This window comes from Eleutherodactylus coqui, chromosome 7, assembly GCF_035609145.1.
Source record: "Eleutherodactylus coqui strain aEleCoq1 chromosome 7, aEleCoq1.hap1, whole genome shotgun sequence".
Lineage (NCBI taxonomy): Eukaryota > Metazoa > Chordata > Amphibia > Anura > Eleutherodactylidae > Eleutherodactylus > Eleutherodactylus coqui.
This window is the reverse complement of record NC_089843.1, coordinates 98167250-98192283: the sequence shown is the minus strand read 5'-3', so window position 1 is coordinate 98192283 and position 25034 is coordinate 98167250. Positions and strand designations below refer to the sequence as shown.

At 44.4% G+C, this 25034-nt stretch overlaps 1 protein-coding gene across 1 annotated transcript in view; it reads left to right on the top strand.

The window, feature by feature from the left end:
* The first annotated feature begins 1391 nt into the window (after nucleotides 1–1391).
* Nucleotides 1392–25034, top strand: part of CYP4V2 (cytochrome P450 family 4 subfamily V member 2) — a 44384-nt gene continuing 20741 nt past the window's right edge. Inside the window, exons 1-4 of the mRNA XM_066573427.1 lie at nucleotides 1392–1729; nucleotides 6763–6875; nucleotides 18066–18151; nucleotides 22088–22278. Coding sequence (XP_066429524.1) covers nucleotides 1531–1729; nucleotides 6763–6875; nucleotides 18066–18151; nucleotides 22088–22278 — 589 coding nt within the window. The 5' untranslated portion in view covers nucleotides 1392–1530. The remainder of the gene's footprint in view (nucleotides 1730–6762; nucleotides 6876–18065; nucleotides 18152–22087; nucleotides 22279–25034) is intronic.

Here is a 25034-nt window from a genome sequence, read left to right as displayed (position 1 = left end):
TTTACATTTTTCTTTTTTTTACACTTTTCTTTTCTTTTTTTATACTATTTGAGTCCCTCTGAGGGACTTACATCACTGTGCCTATGATTGCTGTCATAAGGCATGGCAGAGCTACTACTTGTACAGCGATTATAGGCACAGGCAATACAGGACGCCAGTGTCTGGCGTCCTGTTGCCATGGTGACAGGCCGGGCTCTCGCGATAACATCGCGAGTTCCGGCCGGAGACACACAGGGATCGCGATCCCTCTGTGAACTCTTTCCCTGCCGCGATCTACTTAGATCGCGACAGGGAAGGGGTTAACAGCGGGGGGCGCATCTCCGATGTCCCCCCGCTGTTGGAGCGGGACGCCGGCTGTGACTGACAGCCGGCTCCCGCTGCGGGATAGCGCGGGATCTTATGTGATCCCGTGCTATGTCCAGGACGTACCAGGTACGTCATGTTGCGGGAAGTACCAGGCTGCCATGACGTACCAGGTACGTCCAGGAGCGGGAAGGAGTTAACTGCTTCCCACGGAGCATAACTTAGACCTCATGCCCACGGCTGGGTTGGATTTCGACTGCGAAATCTCGCAGCAGAATCAGACTCGGCAACCCAAAAAGACTCTATACTCACCTGTCCCAATCTGCTGTGAGTGTCTCACCCAGCGAGCCGGCGCACATGCGCAGTGCAGAGCATGATGCTCTGGCTCTGAGCTGTGATATGGATTCCAGCAATACTTTCACAGCACCCACTGCGCAGAATATCGCAGGATGGATGGCTTCCATTGACTGCAATGGAAACTGTCCGTGCGATTTTCCACACAAAATAGAACATGCTGTGATTCTCCCCCACGAGCGGAAAATTGCAGTTAATTTCCACACGTGGGCAGCGGAGAAGCTTTTAACACAGCATATCTATGGCCGGTCATTGCTGCAGAATACGCGGCGGGCGTCTGACCGTAAATTCTGCAGCAATAATCCGTCCGTGGGCATTAGCCCTTAACTAAGCTGAAATAAAATATACGTTTTACAACACTCTATAGAAACTGAAACAAAATGTAGAACAGTAATAATAATAATAATCTTTATTTGTATAGCGCCAACTTATTCCACAGCGCTTATATAATAAAAAAAAATGTAACAAAATAAATCATGTTTATTATAAAAGACTACAACTGGAAACTTTCTTGCTTTGACATGAAGGTAAAGAACAGTCTGGTTAAACATGATATACTGTCAATATACTGTTTTGTGGCCTCAAATGGAAACTGAACGTTCTGGGTTTTCCTGTTGGATTATGCTAAGTAGGTCCAGTGCAGAAGGTGTAAGTACGCAGTGATATGTGATACTGGAGGTAGGGCCTGTCTTGACAATGTAGTGTATCCGCCCGCCCCTCCTTGTGTCATTGTCAGGAAGCACTGGCTGAATGCTGACTGGCTGTGTATGTAACCAGAGGAAGCAGAACAGAGGACTCTGGGGATCCTATAAGTAACACCAATAATCAACATCAGTCTCTAATCACTCCCTGGTTACTGCTGTGCAGGGATACATGGAGCTGCTGTCCGGAGGAGTGTTCACGCCAGTCTTGGCTGCTGCAGCTGCTGTCCTGCTGACCCTTCTGCTCTTCTCTATTGTCCCTTTCTTCACTGACTATATTCGGAAATGGAAAATCATGATGCCAATCCCAGGAATAGGTCCCAATATTCCTCTGCTGGGGAATTCACTAATGCTGAAGCCAGGTGGTGGAGGTAGAGTATAGGTGGTAAAACACCTTGCTGTTGCTATTTTATAAATGTAGCAGAGTTGAATTAGTCATTTAACCCTTTGAAGTATATTGTTTATTAGAATTGTCTAAAATAATGTAGTAGTCCTACATAAAACCACATACAGGTATGTCAGGATATGTTCTGACAAACTTAGTTCTGTTCTGTATGATATGCAATAAAACTAACATTATATGCACTGCATATAATGATGCTACACTGCATGTAATAATACTTTTACTGCATATAGTGTCAATATCATTGCATATATCTGAAGAATTGTAGCGTTGGTCCCATGAACTTTACTGTAACTTTGGGTAAGTTCAGCTCTGACCATGCTGTACATCGTTATTTACCATTGTTGTGAAATCTGTGCTCTCACCTGGAGTAGGAGTCCCCATTTTCTATGTTTTCACTTTGAAAATAGTCATTAGAATTAGAGATGAGCGAGTATACTTGCTAAGGCACATTACTCGAGCGAGTAGTGCCTTAGCCGAGTATCTCCCCGCTCGTCTCTAAAGATTCAGGGGCCGGCGCGGGTGACAGGTGAGTTGCGGCGGGGAGCGGGGGGGAGGGGGGGAGAGAGGGAGAGAGAGATCTCCCCCCTGTTCCTCCCCGCTCTCCCCCGCCGCTCCCAGCCGGCCCCCGAATCTTTAGAGACGAGCGGGGAGATACTCGGCTAAGGCACTACTCGCTCGAGTACTGTGCCTTCGCGAGTATATTCGCTTATCTCTAATTAGAATACAAAACCCTCTAGTGGTGCTTGTGCTCTTAACAGCAGCAAATTAACCTTAAAAATGTTGAAAACATAAGTTTTTATACCCATATGTAAAAAAGTAATAATTAAAGAGCTTCTGTCTCTATAAACTTTTAACTGTTATACTTAGTGACATAACTTAAAGCTTCTGGGCCCAAATGCAAAATCTGCAACAGAGTAGCCACCTTCCTTGTGATATTTACACTCATTGTCAAAAAAATAAAGCACATAGAAGGAATTGGAATCAAATGAAACTTTGTGTGATTGTAACATTGATATAAATAAGTGTTTACAATATCAGAGCACAAGGATTTCTTAAAATAAAAACTGAACACTTGAAGGGAGGCTCTAGTACCCTGTTGTAGTGCCTCTAGTTTGAATGCAAAATGTGATACAGGTGGGCAAGGAGGCATATTGGTTCCATATGGTATCCTTTGGCGTATCGCTTCACATTTGCCCTAACTGAGCCTCTAGGTCATGCAAACCTGTAGGCTGTTGAAGCTGGTGTCCCGAATGGTTCCATACATGTTCTAATGGTGATAAATCTGGCAATTGGGCAGACCATGGAAGTGTGGAAATGTTGTGGATACATTCCTGTGACCCCCTTGTCATGTGCGGCTGAGCATTATACTTCTGGAAAATGCCACTTTGAAGCCCTGCCATGAGAGGAACATGTGACTGCAGGATGTCCTGAACATATCACTGAGCTGTCATTGTCCCTCATACCACTACTAGAGGTGACTGACTGTCATATGTGAAGGCCCCTAGATCATCACACCAACAGTGGGGGTACTGTGACAATCCACAACAAAGGCAGGATTTGGGTGCTCACACCTTCGTCTCCAGACATGAACATGGTCATCGTCAGTGCCCAAACTAAACCTGGATTAGTCACTGAAGACAACCTGGTTCCACTACGTTGCAGTACAGTTTTGTTATTCACGACACCACTGCAAATTGAGGCAGTGGGGGGTGTCAGAGGCAGTACAACATAATGGGCATCATGAGACCAATGGTCTTCAGCCAAGCGCTTGGAAATGGAAATGGTTCCGACAGACGCAGGGGCCTGTAATGATAGTGCCACATGTCTCGGATCGCGGACAACAAAACAGTTTGTACTACTTGTGCTTGTTGGACGAGCAGATGATACTCTTTACTGGTGATCTGTCGAGAGCATCCTGAGGCCGGCCACCTTGTGTGTGTGCCCTCACGCATCCACTGGTCCCAACACCTCCTAGCAGTTTGATCAGAATGGCCCAGGTGGCAGGCAATTCATCAATACAATCATCCAGCTTCTCGCTATCCAATATTGTGCCCCCTCTCAAACTCTGTTAACTGCAAAAAATCTCTGATTGCGTTGTAGAGGTGGTCAACAAGCTCTACACAAGCGGAAAAAGAGGTCACTAGTACATACAAAGAGCTTCTGGGAGACTTTTTATAGGCCAAGGGTGGAACTACTTTTAGGGCATCAGGTAGCAAGACTGTTCATGTAACTCTAAGCATTTACATATCTGCCTGAAATGTAACTGCACCAGAGTTCAAGATTGCCAACCTCCTTTTCAATTTTTTCTAAACAGTAGGGCTAAAAATCAAGGACGGCCCATAATTTCCGTGACATATGTGCCCATATACCCTCACGTCATGCCCTCCATGAAATACCCTTGAATCACAAGGACTCCAAAATTAAAGGGGTTATCAGTAGTTAAAAAGTATCTTGTAGCAGCAGAATATGGAACTTTTCCCATGAGATGGAATAGACTGCATGACTCACCCGAAGCCTCAGCAAATTCCACACCAAAATCAACAAGCTACCTGCGGATTTTAATACAGGATTGAAAATGGATTAAAAACTGCCTGAAATCTGAAATTCTGCATCAAAAACTGCATTTAGACCTGCGGATTTTGGTGTAGAATTCCATAGCTGCGGATTTGGCTGTGTCCTGCGCCGCCTAACAGAGGCATATGGAGTGGAAGCAGTTAGCTCCGATCACTGTGTAGTGGCCAGAGCTTGTAACTGCAAGTGCAGCTCTATTGAAAATTAATGGGTGCTGCACCTGTAGCTACAAATACGGGCCACTGCATGGGGGTCAAAGCAGCCCCTCAGGCCATTTCATTCAAATCTGTGCTGCTCTTCCAGAATGCTGCCTGTTTGCACTAAGCTCATCAGTGCATGCGCAGTGCAAATCTTGCAGAAAGTTTCTAAAAAGCTATTGCCAGTACAGCCAGTAGCAAAAAAGAGCAGTTTTTTACAGACTGTGAATTGCGCATATGCCCAAGTGAAACAGGATGAAACGTAACCATTGATTTAGTTTTCACTAGCAGGATTCTTGGGCATTAGCACTACGAGTGAGAAAAGAGGGCTTGCCCTAGGGTACGACCTATCTTCCTGATTTTTTTTCAAACTTACGCGCAATAGTGCATCCTTTGAAAAGTAAAGAAAAATCCCACTGGTCCATGTCCTAATACACTCCGAAGCGGCAAGTGTATTAGCGCATGGACCCAACTGTTAATGGCAATTGTATTGGAAACCAGTGTACCTGTACAAATAATATGCAGATAGCTCATTCAAAGTGGCATGGAAACCTCTGTGCATACATCACATACCCAGTATGGCTTTATCAGGACTGTCTTCTGATGATTTATGTAGCTATTGGGTCTCTGCTGGAGTGTTATAGGGCTTTTAGCAACTACTTTGGGGCTGTGTCATTTACAGTAAACACTCAGAGTTGGCTTTGGTTACTTTGGCAGCACAAAGTCAGTAAGTGGAGTATTTGCAGATGGGATTTTTGTAATCTTCACATACCATTGCAAGGAATGTTGTATCTTGTAAAAGAATACACTTCAGAATACTGTAAGAATATGAAAGAACTGTTTTCCAAATAAAACTACGAAAAAGGTTTCATATGATTGGTTTCCTTTTGAGATTTGTGTAGCATTTTTAAAAAATAAATTATAGACTACACTATGTACAAGAAAAAGTAGTCCTGAATAACACTGGAAGTATACAAAGTAATCAAAGATGTTGTCCAATTGTAAACTATTGATGGGCTATCTGCAGGATCCTTGCCAATCAGCTGATTGCCAGGTTGGTGTGGTTGTGTTCTGACCTGATTTCTGCAGGAAGCAGACAGCTGCATTCCCACTGCAATAGTAAGGGTTGGTATTGCAGTGCAAGTTCCCATTGAAATGAATAGGTTTTTTGCCTGTTATACCAAGCCTGGACACTGTAATGGAAACAGAGCTGACTGCTTCCTACAGAATGAGCTCAATGCTTGAGCATATTTGCCCAGCAAACAGCTGATCAGGGTATTAGTGTATCTTGACGCCACCAGCAAATACTGATGCAGTCAAGATTGACAGGGGGGTGAGGCTCCCTGAAGCGGATTGGCTGCAGCGGTGGTTAGGAGCCAGATCCTGGCAGGCCACTAAAGAAGTATTAGAAATTAATACAGGGGGCCAGCCTGCTGACACGCAGCCCCTCCCGGCGGTACAGCACAAGCTGGCCACCCTCCTCCCGATGTCACTGTAAGCTAGCGGCCGGCAGCAGGAAGCCAACAGCACAGGGACGGAGAGCATGTGACAGCTGGCAGCGGCAGAGTGCAGGAGGACAGAAGGAATCCCAGTGCTGCGCGGAACACTCCGCTGTGTAGGCGCCGGAGCACAGCGCCGTGAAAGACACAGGGAACTGGGCTCCCTCAAGGCAGCAGCGGCGGCCAGCCCCTCCCGGCAGCAGACCACAAGCCGGCCACCCTCCTCCCGATGTCACTGTTCGCTAACGGCCACAGGGGCACAGAGACACTGACAGGCGGCACAGTGCAGGAGCGCAAGAGGGATCGCAGTGCGCTGCGGGACACTTGCCCCTGACTGACATGGCACTCTGCTTCTGCCCCTCATCCACTGAATAAGTTAATACCTAACAGGGATGCAGCACAGCGCCGGGAATGCCAGAGGCTACGCGGCTCACTCACCCAACAGCCCGTTCTGCCCCTCATCCAGTGCAGCAGCTTCCAGGACCTTTAGCTATTCTGCCAATCGGGAGCTAGGGGTGTGAGAGGGGCATTTCTCCTTCCGGTGGCATCAAGATACACGAATACGACTGATCAGCAGGGGTATCTTCTATTGATGTTCTATCCTAAAAACAACTAGACAACTCCTTCAACGTCAATTCGTACTGATTGTGTCAAGAACAGACTGTCCAGTGATTATGCTTGTATTTCTTTAATAAACCTTTAATATAAATCTCCTAAATGTTATTTTTCAGATTTCTTTAAGCAAATAATTGAATACTCTGAGGTGCTGAGACACATTCCGCTGATAAAACTTTGGCTTGGTCCCATACCTTTCTTGGTCGGCTACCATGCAGAAACCTTAGAAGTGAGTAACATATGGGTTCATGATTTTTGGTAAATAGTTTAAAAGCAAAAAGGAAACAACCTTCTGATAATATTAGAATGATTTTATGTAATCTTCATGTTGTTATTATTATTCAAAGACAAACGAGCTGTTTTACAACTACGGTATAAAAGAGGAGGATCTGCCAATTCTCCTAACTCTGATGTCCTTACTTCCTCTAGCATTTTCAAGAGGGCTGTAACCGGAGGTTACCTTAAGACCAGTTGTCACTCATGATGCCATTATTCCGTCCTCTGCGGCGGATCTCCTAGATGTAATAAAATAGTCCACACACGGTAACTTTCTGAACGAGAACCAGGAACGGTCAACTCTGTCCGTTTACTGCAAACTTCTGAACTTAAATTCCAACAAATAGTCCTGGTACAGATACGAGGGGCTGCTGATAAGTCTTTGGCTTTACCCAGAAAGAAACGAGATAGGAAAATGAAACAACATTTATTCCACATACTCTCCACTGATGTCAACACACTTCTTACATCAGTATTCCAAGTTCTGTAAGCCTTCCACAAAGAAGGATTTCAGTTGTGCCTCAAACCAGTCATCCGTAGCAGCCGTGGCATCAGAAATGATGTGAAATTTGGTACCCTTGAGGTGTTTCTTCAGGTTTGGAAACAGATGATAGTCGGAGGGAGCTAGATCTGGTGAATAAGGTGGATGGTCAACCAGCTGGAAGCCTAGCTCCACCAGTTTTTCCGTGGTCGCTTGTGCAGTGTGAGCGCAGGCGTTGTCTTGCAGGAACAAGATTCCTTTGGACAGCTTGCTGCGCCTTTTGGCCTTCAGAGCTGCCTTCAATTGGTCCAAAAGTTCAATGTAATACCTTGCATTGATGCTGGAACCATTTTGAAGGTAGTCCACTAGCAGCACGCCCCCCCTTATCCCAGAACACAGACGCTATCACCTTAGTGGATGATTTTTGCACCCTGAACTTCTTTGGGTGAGGAGAACCACTGTGCCTCCACTCTTTTGACTGCTCATTGGTTTCAGGGTCATACAAATAAATCCAGGTCTCATCCATAGTGACCAGTCAATCCAGGACAAAATGGACAAATGGACTGGGTAGTTTTCACTTGCATGCTTTTCTGATCTGTTGTCAAACATTTGGGGACCCGCTTTGCAGATAGTTTCTTCATGTTCAAATGTTCATGGATGATGACACAAACACGTTCCCGAGAAATCCCCATGATGTCTGCTATTCCTTTAGCAGAAATTGTCCGATTCTCCAGTATGAGGTTGTGCACAGCATTGGCAATCTCCGGAACAACAGCCTCTCTCGGTCGTCCAGGATGTTCCTCATCATTGGTGGTGGAGTGGCTCATTTAAAATTTGGCAACCCAGTTCTTAACTGTAGAATATGAAGGGCATTAATCCCCCAATGTCTGCGACATATCACCATGAATATCCTTCACAGACTTGCCTTGCAGAAACAAGAATTTTATCACTCCTCTTCTCTCATTTGCTGTGAATATCGCCATTTTGTTTTCCCGCGTGCCTAGATCACTGTTGCCATAAGCTACAAACACAAAATTTTGAAAACATATATTAGACACATAAGGCTTTCATGTGATGTAACATTCGTTACCATAGAAGGAAAAAAGAACACAAAACTAAAGATTTATCAGCACCCCGTCATATAACAAGGCGAAGTGGTGCAACAGGGAATATTATCGGGGTATTTGGACAATCCACAGTCCAAGTTATCTGTGTGTTTCCCATTCCTGGCAATCTCTCTCTACCAGTCAACACTCACTGTGCTGTTTCTTTGTCCCTTCGCTATGGAGCAGTTTGTTTCACTCCCAGCGCTCACCAGAAGCACCGAGGATTCCTGGATTGGTTATGCCCAGGCTGAGCATCAGGCCATCGCTCGGTCTACTCCATGTTCCACACGCAGACCGACTTGCCCCATGTGCGGGTGTCAGACTCTCCAACCCTGTGTCTGACAGACTGACTGCTCTCAGATTCTCCCCACTTCTCTCTCATTGCATCCTTGCAAACACATAGGCATACGGCATGAGCACATGACCACAAACAATACACACAAAACGTTACATTTTCTAGACAGGACAGAGCATACCAGACGTTAAGGCCTCCTTCCCACGAACGGATTTCCGCCGCGTAATTCGCGGCGAAAATCCGCTGCGTTGCACGCAGCTATTAGGTTCTATTGAACCTAATAGCTCAATGCTCACGATGCGTAATTCCACCGCGGAATTACGCACCGCGATTTCTCCTGTCCTCACCCGCAGCATGCTCTATTTTCTGCGGGTGAGGACGGGCTGTACGCACTGACGGCTTCCATTGCAGTCAATGGAAGCCGTCCGTTCACGCTATCTCCCGCTGTAACCAGCGGGAGATAGCGTGAAAAAACGCTTTCCCGCCCACCGCCGCGCGTCATCTGACGCCAAATGACGCGGCCGGCCGCGTCACGTGACACGGCTGGTGACGCGAGGGCGGTGGGCGGTGACGGGCGGTGACGCGCGGCGGTGGGCGGGGAAGCGATTTCACGCTATCTCCCGCAGGTAAGTATAGGGGCTCTGGGGGGCGCCGTGACGGGCTTCACAGCGGAATATTACGCTGCGGAGCCCGTCACGCTCGTGGGAAGGAGGCCTAACCCTTTCAGTCCTGCAAACATTCAATATAAATAAATCTGATGCATTCCACAAACAAGATACTGACAACACATTGACACAAGACAGACATGACATTATGGAGGGGCCCTATTAACTCTGGGCCACAACATTAGATCCTGTCCTACCTTTCTCACACATAGTATTAACTACATGCGGGAAAGATAGGGCAAGTCACATCTTTTCCCGCCCGTAGTATCAATGGTTGAGAATCCTGCTAATAAAAGTGAAACCATTGAAATCAGTGGTTTGGTTTTGTCCCGTTAATCACAGCCGCATAACGGGACAAAAACACACCCATATTTTTAAGCTCTAACACATATATTTTTGTGCGGATTTTGACATGAATTTGAAAAGGTCTACACTGAAATTTGCACTGAAAATTAGTATAAATTCATATATAAAAAATTTATACCACAAGTCAATTTATATTGTGGATTTTTTCTGCGGTGTGTGGATGAAACCTCATCCTCACTGCTGCTACTGTACACTGCTGCCAGCCAATTTCCACTGTAGAAAATCTGCAGCATTTCTGCTACATGTGAAAGAAGCGGGAATCAAAATGTGGCACATCATATCTTTGGGCATGCCCTTGCACCGCCTATTGTTCGCAATAGAGCCAGCGGCAGCATTGCACTGCGTGCTAGGTGCAAGTGAGTAAAAAAGGCAAGGTCTCCCCACTGAAAATATTATCCCCTTCACCCCCCCTTTTACTGTTTTGCTATAGTTCTTTAAGTGTAGTTCGTTTTTTCCACTGAAAATTATCTAACATACTGGTTGAGTATATTTGTAAGTCTTACTATGAGTCCATTGTGGACAAGATGGCGGTAAGATGTGATACTTGTATATTTTATGGCAATGGACTGTTTTGTATAGAGAAATGAAAAAATACCAATAAAAAAGGAGAGAAAATAATGGGAGACACTCCTGGTGTATTGGTTTTAGCTTTGAAAACTTCCCATATTGCGCTCCCCACTATGTGAATGCCCCGAGAATGCGAGGCGTTTCCATGTCAAAACCGCCTTGCATCAGTTCGGGGGCGGTTCTCTCATTGTTTTCAATGGAAGATCTCGCATTGCGTGCACCTAGCATGTGACGCGATGCTGCTGGCTCCATGGGCGGTGTAATGCGAGAGCATGCAGAAAGATAGAACACGGCGCAATTTGTTTCCTGCATAGCATCACTTTGCAGTGCTATGCAGGAAAACATTGCTCATGTTTAAGACCCTATTAAAAAGAATGGAGATTTTCCGTTGTGGAATACATTGTGTTCTTGTGATATGACGTGGCTTCTTTATTAACAAACAACAACCGTGTTTTTTAAGCAGATGCTGAGAGTTTCTACAGCGGAAATGTAGCGGAAAAAAAAACTCAACATAACTTTTATTTGCTGATTATGGTGCAATTTTTAATGTTAGCCGTTGATATCTATGGTGAAAATCTATGCGCAGTTTCCACAACATAAATAGACATGCTGGAATATTGCATTCACTCGCCTTGTGCTGTAAACGCTGCAGGATTTCCAGAGCCATTCCTCCAGCAGAGATACTGCAGCGCTTGCTGCCCGAGGGACGATGGTCTTTGCTACACTTTGTCACCTCCGTAATACTTGTTCGGAGACTCATGAGGTCCCTTACACCTGTTTCCTTGTGCTTGCATAAAAACAGTGGTAATGGAAAAAGAACAATTTCCCGTGGGTGAACATAGATATGCTAGGACTTGGCAGAAGCACAACTCCACTAGCAAGAAAAGGTCCAGGGCTTTAATACGAAAGGAAACAGATATCATTATTCATCACAAGGCCTGAAATAGTTTAAACATAAAATATATAGTGGCAACATAAACAGAAAATTTTAAATTTGAAAAACTTGAGAAAAAGCTTGAGGAAGGCCACTTTTAGCCGAAACGTAGCTTGCTTATTTGTTTTTAAGGACCATGGATTAATAAAGTTTTTAAAATTTAAAATTTTCTGTTTATGTTGCCACTATATCTATTATGTTTAAACTGCCTGTTGGAGTTCTAAGGTTCGGACTCTTGCTGTGGCCTGCATTTTTCCCACCTCACCTTCTTAGGAGCTAATAGAGTGCCGCTGTAACACTGCATTTGCATAAGGCCTGAAATAGTTACTTACCGATATTTGTCAAACATCTGCTAGTTTTGAGACTCCTCATGACAGGATTGTGTCAATAGTAATGAGTGACAGCAGAACATGCTGGGAAATCCTGACTATTCATTGTGCAATGAAAATGAATGCAAATTCTTAATCCTTTCTTAGTTAAATGAACCGAGACACATGAACTGAAAGTGGAAGGTATAAGTTGTAAATAAGTAATATGGTGACTGCAACAGGTCATGCGATGAAACATCGTAATACTGCCCTGCAATCTCACAATATAATAGAAGACCTACAGGTTGCAAAAAATGTATCCTCAGTGGATTTTCTGTTATTTGCAGGTCAAAGACATGGCAACTTGTGAGTCACCATGTGAATGCATTGACTTCTATGAGTCATTTGTGTGCGCCAAATTTGTGCGTGCCTTATGCACAGAATAGAACCCATTGATTTCAATAGGTTTGTACACATACCCGTATTTTGAGCTCATTTCAGGTGCTCAAAAAAAGATAGAACATGCTCTACCTTCCTGCATATTTGTGCATCAAAGGTCCCAAAAGAAGTCAATAGGGGGTGCTTAAATGTGCGCACAATATGCAAGGAGATGCATGAAACTTTACATAATTGGATTGGAAAAATGAAAAAAAAAATTAGTACCATGTTAGCTAGTAGAGCAAAATGTGATTGTTCTCAGTAAGGCCTCCTACACATGAGTGGATTTGCATTGCAAATTCCGGAGTGGGATTCCGCCTACGGATTCTGCAGCAAATCCAGCCCATAACATGCTATGACAATCCGTGATTTCCTGCCCACAAGTGGAAATCGATTGCGATTTTCCTCTCGCGGGAAAGAAATCGCAGCATGATGCAATTTTGTGTGGGCTACGCACAGCCAGCTTGCATTAAAGTTAATGTAGGCCGTCCGTCCTGTGGACATTCTGCAATCATCATTGCAGAATGTTCGTGGGAGTTGCATTATCGCCATAGTGACGCCGTAGCTTTCCTCTGTACTGCACATGTGCGTCGGCCGTCACATTTGCAGCAGAGGGAAAGATGGCAGAGAGGTGAAGCTTGGGTCACCGGACGGGCACTGGGTCGAACTCCGTTGCGAGAATCCCGCTTGCTGGGTTCCACCTGCATGTGTGCAGGTGGCTTTAGAGAGACCAATTAATCTTGTAGATATGATACCTTTTAATGGCTAACAAAAATGCATGATGTTATTGCGAGCTTTCAAACCTACTTAGGGCTCTTCCTCAGGTATAATGGAACAAATCTAAAGACGTATTTAATATATACACATGATCACCTGGGAAGACACACACATGGTGTACTTAATTTGCACAAGATAAATACCAGAGACAGGATAAAATGTCAAAGATAGGATTATTAGAACTTAGATAAATACCAGAGATAGGATAAGAGGGCACAGGCATGATTAACAGCACTTAGATAAATATCAGAGAGGGATGAGCATAAATAATTAATATAGTGACAAGATATGTGAAAGTTTATCATCTCTAAATTGAAGTTAGGGGGACAACACCAGGCCAACGTGTTACCTCTCTTCTGGGTTTCTCATATCTCATAGTCTCCACTGATGTAGAGACCCCCCTCCGAGATTCATACCATTTCTGATAGTAATAAAAGGTGGTTATAAAGTTAAATTCCCAAATTCTTATGTCACATTGGGACTTAAAATTGCTTTTAAACTGGGAGTTGTAGGTCACTACTAGAGATACAAAACCGTTTTCTTCCTTCTCTGTGTATTGGAGTAGTTGATTTCTGGGTATCCTGATGGCACTGGTTATTTGATCATCAATTGAGGTGGGATGGTAGCCCTGATTTAAAAAAGTACTTTTAAGGTGGCATAAATGTTCCTCTCTGTCTGTTCAGTGGGAGCAGATTCAGTTGTATCTGATGGCCTGGCTATAGACGATGGACTTTTTGATATGTTTAGGATGGGGACTGTCCCATCTGAGGTATCTCGGAGGGGGTTTCTACATAAGTGGAGACTATGAGATATGAGAACCCCAGGTAATACCTTGGCCTGGTGTTGACCCCTAACATCAGTTTAGAGACTATAAACTTTCACATTCCTTGTCACTGGACTAATTATTTACTGTTATGCTCACCCCTCCCTGGTATTTATCTAAGTGCTATTAATCCTGTCTGTGCCCTTTTATCCTGTCTCTGATATTTATCTAGCGCAAATTAACTACACCATGTGTGTGCCCTCCCGCGTGATCATGTGTATATATTAAATACGTCTTTAGATTTGTCCAATTTTGTCTGAGGAAGAACCCTGAGAAGGTCTGAAAGCTTGCTATAACATTATGTATTTGTGTTAGCCATTAAAAGGTAACATATCTACATGATTACTTGGTTTCTCTTACTTAGAACAATCACATTGGAAAAATAACACATGTGGAACTCATTAGACAAATTAGCCATTTCAATTGGTGTGTCTTTGCCTATTGTGGGCAGAAAACTTGCAGTAAAGTACGCTGACTTAGGCCTAGTGCCCACAGCCGTGATGGGCTCCGCAAGCGGAATTCCACAGCAGAGTCCGTCATGGCACCCCCCCAGAGACCCCATACTCGCCTCTGGATCCGCTGCCCGACGTCCCGCATCCCTTGCCAGCGTGCATGCGCAGTTCAGCAGATGACGCGCTGGCAGTGTCATGTGACGTGCTGGCAGTGTCATATAATACGCCCACAGCATCACATGACGCGCCGTCCGCGTCATATGATGCGGGCATGGGTTGGCAGGGAAGCGTTTTCACACTATCTTCCACTGTGCTACAGCGGAAGATAGCGTGACGGACGGCTTCCATTGAATTCAATGGAAGCCGACCCCGCGTATGCCCGCAGCAAATAGAACATGCCACGGGTGATTACGGGTGCTTTCACGGGGCAGATTTCCACGCTGGAATTCCGCCCCATGAGCATTGCGCTATTATGTTCAATAGAACCTAATAGCTGCAGGTCAACCTAGCGGATTTTCGATGCGTGATACGCGGCGGAAATCCGCCCATGGGAATTAGGCCTTTGGCTGTAGACCCCTCCTAAAAACCACCTGACCTGAGCCAAACTTGTGTATGTCCAAACCTGCTCTAGTTTAGAGGCACAGTAACAGCAATTTTATCAAACACTAATATGTTACTGCATGGAGACTTTGCACTATAAAGAACAGTTACCTCACCCCCTTTACAAATATACGCACCCATAATAAGAATGAATATCCTGATTGAACCGTAGAAGCTATAGTGCTGAGAGTTCAGATTGGTAGACTTGGGTCAGGTCTGGACGTTTGTCTGTAATACGGCTGCATACGCTTGTGTGAAACACTGTCCTAATTATGTCCAACTGAGACTTAAGAAGCCATATACATATTTAAGGGGACTAATATTAGCAATATATGTATTAATTAAAAACAAATAGAAAAACATTTAATTTTTCTAATCCTTTTTTATTTTCTGATTGTTAATTTTTTTGTTCTTTTGTCTTTACATAACTTTGGGGATGGCCATGTTTCCTGAGCTGCATTTAACAGCATTTAGAGAGATGCTTTACGACTCATGTGCCATTCACACAATGGATAGGAGGGAACCCATTGTCTTGTATGGGACACTGTTCTGGACATGTTTTGTGACCTGTGCAGAGGTCAATTTACGGGGAAGAGAGGGAGATCCGTGGGGAAATTCCATGTTGGCGAGTGCGATATCAGGCCCTGAAACTCGTGATATCACACTAGCCAGTATGAAATTAGCCTTAGTGAAATTACTGCTGCAAAGCTTTCTGTAAGGGCTCTAAAAAAAGAAATGAGAATGAACCCATTGAAATAAATGCCTTCCATTCTCTGCGTTTTGTGGATGGGATTTTTTAGTGCGCAAAAATGTGATAAAATGCGCTCATCTTAGGGAGACCTAAAGATCAGGAAGTATCAGGCTAGTTTTGGGCTCTGCAATCAGTGTGAAAAATGCAGGATTTTAGGATTTTTAAAAAATATAGATTGTGACCGAAAAAAATCCCCAAAAATTCATTAAAAGTATGTGATTTGTATAATAGATCATTTCCTGATGACACATTCCCTTTAAGCTGAAGGTTTGCTGCATTTGTACCCTGTCTACAAAAACGTTTTTAAGTGATTAAACAGATGGCTGTTTTTTAGTCCCGTTTTGCGGCCATGAAAATTACGGCCGCATCACAGGATAAAGCAAAACCATTGATTTTAATAGTTTAGTTTCTACTACCTAAAATCACATGCGCGCCCAAAACACCCAAAGTGATTTAAAAGGCTATTTAGCCTAATAAGGTCCAGATGTGTTCAAATTTAATGGAATTGTGCAGCGCAATTGTGCATTTGGCCGCTCATCTGCACACCTCCCATAGACTTCCATGGGGCCTTCAGTCTCTGGGCATATCTGTTTTTGGACAGCCAGAAGAATACTGTGACCTGCAGAGTGCCAACTGTAAAGACACTGTGCTCCTGGTTTGGCCATGTCCATGAGGTTTAGAGACATTCATCATGAGCTCTGCACCATTATAAATAGCTGCTGCTTACATTACTGATACATTATACTTGAGACATTATTAATACCGTAAATCGCCCACTCACATCAAGTGATTCAGCTGTTTTTCTGCTAGCCAAACCCAAAGCTGTTGCAATCTGGCAGAATGGCCAATAGGGACCTGGGCAACTGATAGCCAATGGGGAAAGCCAATGAGTGGTTGTCAAGAGGAATAGACGTCACCTTTTTTTAACTAGGGTTCTTCAATTAACTAAATCCTATTACTATAAATACAAATTTAAAGATAAATGCAATTAAATATAACCTTTAGCACTTTACCGCTGAGGAGCTGCCAGTGACCTGCTCAATCCCCACATATGGCAGCAAAATTGTACTCCGCATTACAGCATATCTCACACATGCTGTCATGCCCAGTCCACCTGTTTTGTCCTTTTTAATATTTCCTGTGCCGTTGCGAAGCGATGTAATAGAATGTTGATTATGCGCCCAAAGAGAACAATAAGGTCTCTTATGCGCGTAATGTGCCGCAAAATAGAACATACTGCATTCATTTTTGTGCTTGCATATTATGCAATTACTACACGCATATGTCAGCCGAACTTTGTATGGCAATGTATTTGATTGCCTAAGAAATACAGCGCACACGTAATACACAGTAAACATACACTTGTATAAGCCTGGCCTAAGGGGCTACAAACAAATATTCACTTAGTCCAGGAAATAGGTCATGTTTGGAAAGCTTATGCCAAGGGGCTAGATCATGTTTAAATTTGTTTTGCGGCTGTATGCTGCGTGGTTTAGGTATGGGTATGGGTACAGGTTGGGGGAGGGGCCAGCTGAACTTTTGCACCCAGGCCCTGAGCCTTTAGTTACGCCCCTGGCATCGTATATAAGCCAATTAGAGCTGCGTCACAAGTACAAAAAAAAGACAGGCAGAGTAGTGACCAGCAGCAGTGTGTCTTAACAGGGCCAGAGGCAGCAGAAATGTCAGAGGCTGTAAACGTAGCGTAGACCCCATGCAGCAGAGATCCAAAAGAGGGCCCTGATGACCAGGGCTGAAAATGGAGGGCTGTCCATATCCTTAGGGGGAACTGCTCCACAGCACCTGGGAGGACAGGGAGTCTCCCTTGGCACAATTGCTTGACATCGTGGCTGCATTGTTTAAGAGGATAACACTACACAGTGGAAACCAGGGGCTATATTTGAGAGTGGTAATTTTCCCTGAGACCATAGTATGTAAAATCCTTAGCTAAGGTGGGAGATCAGGGACTCACTGGTACTATGTCACTTTCGTAATAAAATATGTGCCGCCTCAAGCCTCAGTCTGTTGGTTGCTGCGCCATCCTGAACCTGCATGGCACCACCACCCCGCTGCATATATGCTAGGTCGCACCTTGCTTACATTTCTGAGAAGGCGCATGGAGGTTGTTCCGGGATACAGTCAATACATGAAGAGGAAATTGTACAAAGCCCAGCATCAGAAATGTTAGGCTTAGTAAATTTCCCCCTTTTCCTTCCCGATCCCAATCCTTGTTCAACTCTGGATGCCACTCCACTGGGACCTGATGTTGTCTGACATTGGGAGCCTGACTGCACCTTCTCACACTATGTCCTGATGCTGGATGGTATCATTACCCAATACAGTGATGTCCAGAGCTGAGCAAGAGCCAGGAGCAGCAAGGGGAAGTATACTATTTAATGATTCCCCATAAAATGGATGAGTTGATATGTCTGAGTTTAGTGCAGTCCAATGGTATTATTGTACATTATTGGACTCCAGTGAGTTAGTGACATTCTATAGTCATAATACAAAGCTTAGAAAGTAAGGGGGCAGGGAACGCTCCATCATACTGCTACTTACCCATTTTTGTTTTCTGTTTTCTAGCCTTTACTTAGCTCTTCAAAACACATGGACAAATCATTTGCCTATAAGTTCCTTCATCCTTGGCTGGGTTTAGGTCTTCTAACAAGGTAAATATACACATTCTTTTATGCTGTTAACTTCAGTATCTGCCACCTGCATAGATAGAAATGCACCAGCAATGCTTCCTTTACATGGTTCCGGCTTATTTAAAGGGGTTGTCCCGAGCCAAACCCGCAAAATTTTAAATCTGCACATTCCCCCAGTCACCCCCCGGCATAAAGCAGCCCTTTAAACCGTTTAAAAACCGCTTCCTACTTACTGTTGAGATGAAATAATAACTTATAAAGTTCAGCAGCTAAGATGGCGCCTGTGTTGTCCCGTCCCACGGTGCATCGCGCTTCCAGGAGGCCTTCATGCGGTCCAGCAGCAGCGGCGTTCTGGCTCCGCCCCCTTGTACGCGTCATCGCGTAGCTCCGCCCCCGTCACATGTGCCGATTCCAGCCAATCAGGAGGCTGGAATCGGCACATGTGACGTGGGCGGAGCTACGCGATGATGCGTACAAGGGGGCGGGGCCAGAATGCCGGCTCATGCCGGAGCGAAGAGATGGCAGAAGACCCTTCTGCGCAAGCGCGTCTAATCAGGAGATTAGACGCTGAAATTAGACGGCACCATGGAGACGGGGACGCTAGCAACAGAACAGGTAAGTGAATAACTTCTGTATGGCTCATATTTAATGCACGATGTATATTACAAAGTGCATTAATATGGCCATACAGAAGTGTATAACCCCACTTGCTTTCACAGGACAACCCCTAATCCAGGGATATCATAGGGACAGTTTACAGTTTACATGTGAGTAAATGATTTCCTGTTATTCAGTCTGTCAGGGTATATTCAGACACATTCTGCACCAAAAATCTGCAACATATTTACAGTACAATGCTTGTGGTGGAGACCTACGAACATCCTTCTACACATTGTGGAACGTCCTTATACACCTTATGTAGTTTTGGGCATTCTGCAGATTTTCAATTATGGAAGTTATGTCCACAGATTTGTAGTGGATTTATATATATATTGGGGGGAGCTGGGGTCAGTCGCCTGCGGATTGCCGAAGGGTCACGGTCACTATCCCTGCCCAGGGTGTCTAGAGGTTGTCCAGCTCTTTAGACTAGAATGACGGTCCCGAAACTGGTCCACGCCGGACCTCAGCCTCACAGTCCTGATGGCTGCTCCTACAGCCATCCACTGTGGCTAGCAGCCAGCATTCCCCTGAGTGTGGCAGGAATTTATTCTTTTATCTCCCTTCCTGCCATGCCCACGGTGTTAACCCTCTCTTTTAGTACCAGAAGGCCTGTCTGCAGCTCCCTGCAGGCCATCCTGTGTACTGCACTCCTAATATATATATATATATATATATATATATTAGGAGTGCAGTACACAGGATGGCCTGCAGGGGGCTGCAGACAGGCCTCTATATATATATATATATATATATATATATATATAGGCCTGTATACATGCACCACTGTATACATGCATATGCATGTATGTGTGTGTGTACGTGTATATATATATATACACACACACACACATACATGCATATGCATGTATACAGTGGTTTATGTATGTCATGGATCTAGCTTCTTTCTGGGGGCTCTAAATGTATCCCAAGATGCCAACCATGTATAAATCTGTAGAGGAACGTAAAAAATATTGAGCTTTTTGCAAGAGTAGTGTAGGAGATTTTTGGGGGATGTTGGAGGGCTTTCTGCAGACCCACATGCACTGAGCTGGCAATAGAGAGAGCTATGTCTTTCCTGCAACACAGAAATCATGGTAAGTGTGCTGTCCTTCAGTGTTAGTAGGTTCTCTTTAATACAAGGAGTAATATTGTAGTGTTGGCACTCAGTTCTAAATAGGATTATTTAGGACATCTAGTGATTGCATTATAAACTGCAATTTTCATGTCAGCATGACGTGACAAAATCATGCCCATCTGTTAAAGCCTTTAGCCCTTGCATCAGTTCAATACTGTATGTCATGACTCATTTTATGTATGTTTCCTCTGATTTCTAAGCACCGTCAGATATGTTGGTGCTAAATAAATAAAGATTATTATTATTTTAAGCAGACCTCTCAGCGAAAATTTTTAAAAAAGATCCTTTATTTAACATACTTTAAAAATGTGAAAAAGTCTTTTTTTTCTTTTTTAAATTCTATATTTTCATAGTGTTTTCTTTGTATTTGTATAAGGGCTCTCGCACACTTGCGTTTTCCTTGTGCGTTTTTATCACGCGATATCGCTGCGTTTTTTTAACGTGATTGTCAAAGGGACTTTCTAATGTTAAAAACGCATCACAAGTTTGTGCTTTGCAATTTTGTGCGATGCATTTTTAACATTAGAAAGTCCCATTGACAATCGCGTGAAAAAATGCAGTGATATCGCGTGAAAACAATTCGCAAGAAAAATGCAAGTGTGCAGGAGCCCTTACTTCGACATACAGTAAATTCTGCTGAGATTTCAGTAACAGCAATCAAATGGATTATTTTATGTGAGGTAATCCCTAAGGCCTCATGTCCACGGGCAAATTAAGAATTAAAATCCGGAGCATTTTTCGCGCACGCGGATCCGCGCCCCATAGGAATTCATTGACCACCCGCGGGTAGATAAATACCCATGGATGGTCAATAAAACTGAATTAAAAAATTTCTGGAGCATGAAAAAAAATGGACATGCTCCATTTTAGTGCGGATCACGCGTGCGGGAGCTCATAGAGCACATAGCGCAATTGATCTCCTGCATGAAAAATAAAATACAATTACAGTGCATCCGCACTGCATCTGCAGCCCAAATCCGCGGTACAAATCCGCAGCGGATCTGATTTTCCCCGTGGACATGAGGCCTAAACGTCTATCAGGCATGCCTAAAGCTGCCCATTTTCTGTAATGAAAAACAAAAAATCATTGGCATATAGGTCTGAAACCTAAAATACCAGGAGGTTTATGAATAATGGCTCTTTGTTTTAGCTATTGACACAATAGCAGCTATTAATTCTGAGCCGAGATCGTTGATCCCCAGGAAGTTATCAGATGAAAGTGAAAATTCTCCAGCACTAACTTAAATAATCCTGTTACATGATATTGAATATCTTAGCAGTATCCAACAAGCAAATAACCATGACGCTTGGATTATCAACTGGAAATAGGAGAGTAAATATGCATGGCATACAGTATATACACCGTGATAGACTGTGTTAGCACGAATTCAGATTGATCACTATACTCAGTTGTGGGTATAACCTGAGATGATTGACAGGCCAGTTACTTGAGCTAGCATTTTGATAAGTGTAGTCAATAAGGATATAGGCCTGTACAAGTCAGAAGAAAGGGACTCTTTTCCAGGATTTGGGCCACTATGATTTTTTCTTGCATGGACCTTGGTAATGCTCCTTCCACCATAGCCTCCTGAAAAACCTGCAACAGCTGATGTAACAATGTATCTGCAGACTTTTATACAGTCCCACTGGAGGTCCATTTGAAACCAGAACTTCATTCTTGGCCATTGAAGCAACTGCCTCCTGTAACTCTTTTAGCTGTAGCGGGCTATCCATTAAGTTTTGTTCTTTTCCAATAAAATAGGTCATCGCTCAGATGTTCTAAGCTCTGTTTCCTGATATATATACTTCAAAAATGAGATTTAAGTATTATAAAAATGATGAAAGATAGGGAGAATGTAATCTGTATCATATACTGTTGCTGCCGCCGAATGCCTCACAGCTGATATATAAAATGAGACAACTTGCATTTTAGCAATTTATGCCAACAATGCGCTGCTTTCTTTCCTTACTCAATACCTTCAGTAAGCAAACAGCCTTTTTTTAGCAGCCACCTCCAAAATGTCTGTATTGCGCTGTATATGTCTTGGCCTTGGCCTTGGTCTGGAATATCCTTTTGCTTAAAAATAACACATTGATGATTTCCGGTATTTTAATTTTTTTCATATTGTTATCATTTATTTTTGGCTATTATGAACTTCCAGCACTGGAGAGAAGTGGCGTATCAGAAGAAAGATGATAACACCGACATTCCACTTTGCTATTCTTTCGGAATTCTTGGAAGTTATGAATGAGCAGTCAAAAGTGTTGGTGGAGAAGTTAAATAGTCGTGCTGGAAAGGGATCTTTTAACTGCTTTATGGACGTAACTCTTTGTGCTCTGGACATAATATGTGGTAAGTCAGAGCCTTGATGAACATATTAAAGGTGGTTCTCTTGTTTGTCACTTGGAGGTAAGCATTAATCAAGTGTTTATGATGTGTGCTGTTGATACACATAGGTGGAGTCTCGGCTCATATCTTACCTAGCCTATACACTAGGACTTACCTGTTCCCCTAAATAGATAGCATCAAATGCTAGCCATCCATAGGGACAGCCATCTACATTTCTCTATGACCACCTTAAATGTTTTTACTATTGTATTTGCACCTGAATAGACCATGGTAATGTTTAGACATTAGAATTAGTGATTGTAAGGGTAGTTTCTAGAGATGAGCGAACGTACTCGTCCGAGCTTGATATTCGTGCGAATATTAGGGTGTTCGGGATGCTCGTTACTCGTAACGAGTACCACGCGGTGTTCCGGTTACTTTCAGTTTCCTCTCTGAGACGTTAGCGCGCTTTTCTGGCCAATTGAAAGACAGGGAAGGCATTACAACTTCCCCCTGTGACGTTCAAGCCCTATACCACCCCCCTGCTGTGAGTGTCTGGGGAGATCTGATGTCACCCGAGTATAAAAATCGGCCCCTCCCGCGGCTCGCCTCAGATGCCTTGTGAGTTAGCTGAGGGACAGTGGTATCGTGCTGGAGCTGCTGTAGGGAGAGCGTTAGGAGTTAGTGTAGGCTTCAAGAACCCCAACGGTCCTTCTCAGGGCCACATCTAATAGTGTGCAGTACTGTGTTAGCACTGTATTTTTTTTTTTTTTTCAAAATTGGATCTGCAGAGCATTGCGCCCTGCAATAGGGACAGAAGTGGTGGTTAGGCAGGGAGAGTGTTAGCAGTGAGTGTAGGCTTCAAGAACCCCAACGGTCCTTTCTAGGGCCACATCTATCCGTGTGCAGTACTGTCCAGGCTGCTGTTAGCAGTGTTGCATATTTTTTTTTTTTTCTCAAAACCGGCTGTGCAGACTACAGGGATAGAATTGTGTAGGCAGGGCCAGAAGACATACATTATTCATTGAATAGACGCAGTGTGGCTTGTCCTTTGAAAAACAAGGGAAAAAATTCTATTTCGCCTGCCTCTGACAGTCCTCAGGGCTCTGGGTACGTGTGTGCTGCGTGCAGAACGTTAAAAAAAATCAGACGCAGCCAGCTACGTTTTACTGCAGGCTTGCGCCAATTTTTTTCCTGCATGGGAAATCCCTGGTCTGCTGGAGCGAATAACTTTGCATCACTGCAGTTCTCTGACACATTTGCAGGGCCACAACACAGTTATTAAACTTAGTAGTATTCATTGAATACACGCAGTGTGGCTTGTCCTTTGAAAAACAAGGGAAAAAATTCTATTTTGGCTGCAGGCTTGCGCCAATTTCTTTCCTGCATGGGAAATCCCTGATCTGCTGGAGCGAATAACTTTGCATCACTGCAGTTCTCTGACACATTTGCAGGGCCACAACACAGTTATTAAACTTAGTAGTATTCATTGAATACACGCAGTGTGGCTTGTCCTTTGAAAAACAAGGGAAAAAATTCTATTTTGGCTGCAGGCTTGCGCCAATTTCTTTCCTGCATGGGAAATCCCTGATCTGCTGGAGCGAATAACTTTGCTTCACTGCAGTTCTCTGACACATTTGCAGGGCCACAACACAGTTATTAAACTTAGTAGTATTCATTGAATACACGCACTGTGGCTTGTCCTTTGAAAAACAAGGGAAAAAATTCTATTTTGGCTGCAGGCTTGCGCCAATTTTTTTCCTGCATGGGAAATCCCTGATCTGCTGGAGCGAATAACTTTGCATCACTGCAGTTCTCTGACACATTTGCAGGGCCACAACACAGTTATTAAACTTAGTAGTATTCATTGAATACACGCAGTGTGGCTTGTCCTTTGAAAAACAAGGGAAAAAATTCTATTTTGGCTGCAGGAAATCAAATCACTGGGAAACCAAATCACTGGGAAATCAAATCACTGGTAATACACCATGCTGAGGGGTAGGGGTAGGCCTATAGGACGTGGACGCGGGCGAGGACGCGGAGGCCCAAGTCAGGGTGTGGGCACAGGCCGAGCCAGTGCGGTGGCCAGGGGTAGAGGCAGGGCCAGACCGAATAATCCACCAACTGTTTCCCAAAGCGCCCCCTCGCGCCATGCCACCCTGCACAGGTCAAGGTGCTCTACGGTGTGGCAGTTTTTCACAGAGACGCCTGACGACCGACGAACAGTGGTGTGCAACCTTTGTCGCGCCAAGATCAGCTGGGGAGGCACCACCAACAGCATGCGCAGGCATATGATGGCCAAGCACCCCACAAGGTGGGACGATGCCCGTTCACCGCCTCCGGTTTGCACCACTGCCTCTCCCCCTGTGCCCCAACCTGCCACTGAGATCCAACCCCCCTCTGAGGACACAGGCACTACCGTCTCCTGGCCTGCACCCACACCCTCACCTCCGCTGTTCTCGGCCCCATCCAGCAATGTCTCTCAGCGTAGCGTCCAGACGTCACTAGCGCCACAGTTTGAGCGCAAGCGCAAGTACGACGCCACGCACCTGCACGCTCAAGCGTTAAACGTGCACATTGCAAAATTGATCAGCCTAGAGATGCTGCCGTATAGGCTTGTGGAAACGGAGGCTTTCAAAAGCATGATGGCGGCGGCTGCCCCGCGCTACTCGGTTCCCAGTCGCCACTACTTTTCCCGATGTGCCGTCCCAGGCCTGCACGACCACGTCTCCCGCAACATTGTACGCGCCCTCACCAACGCGGTTACTGCCAAGGTCCAC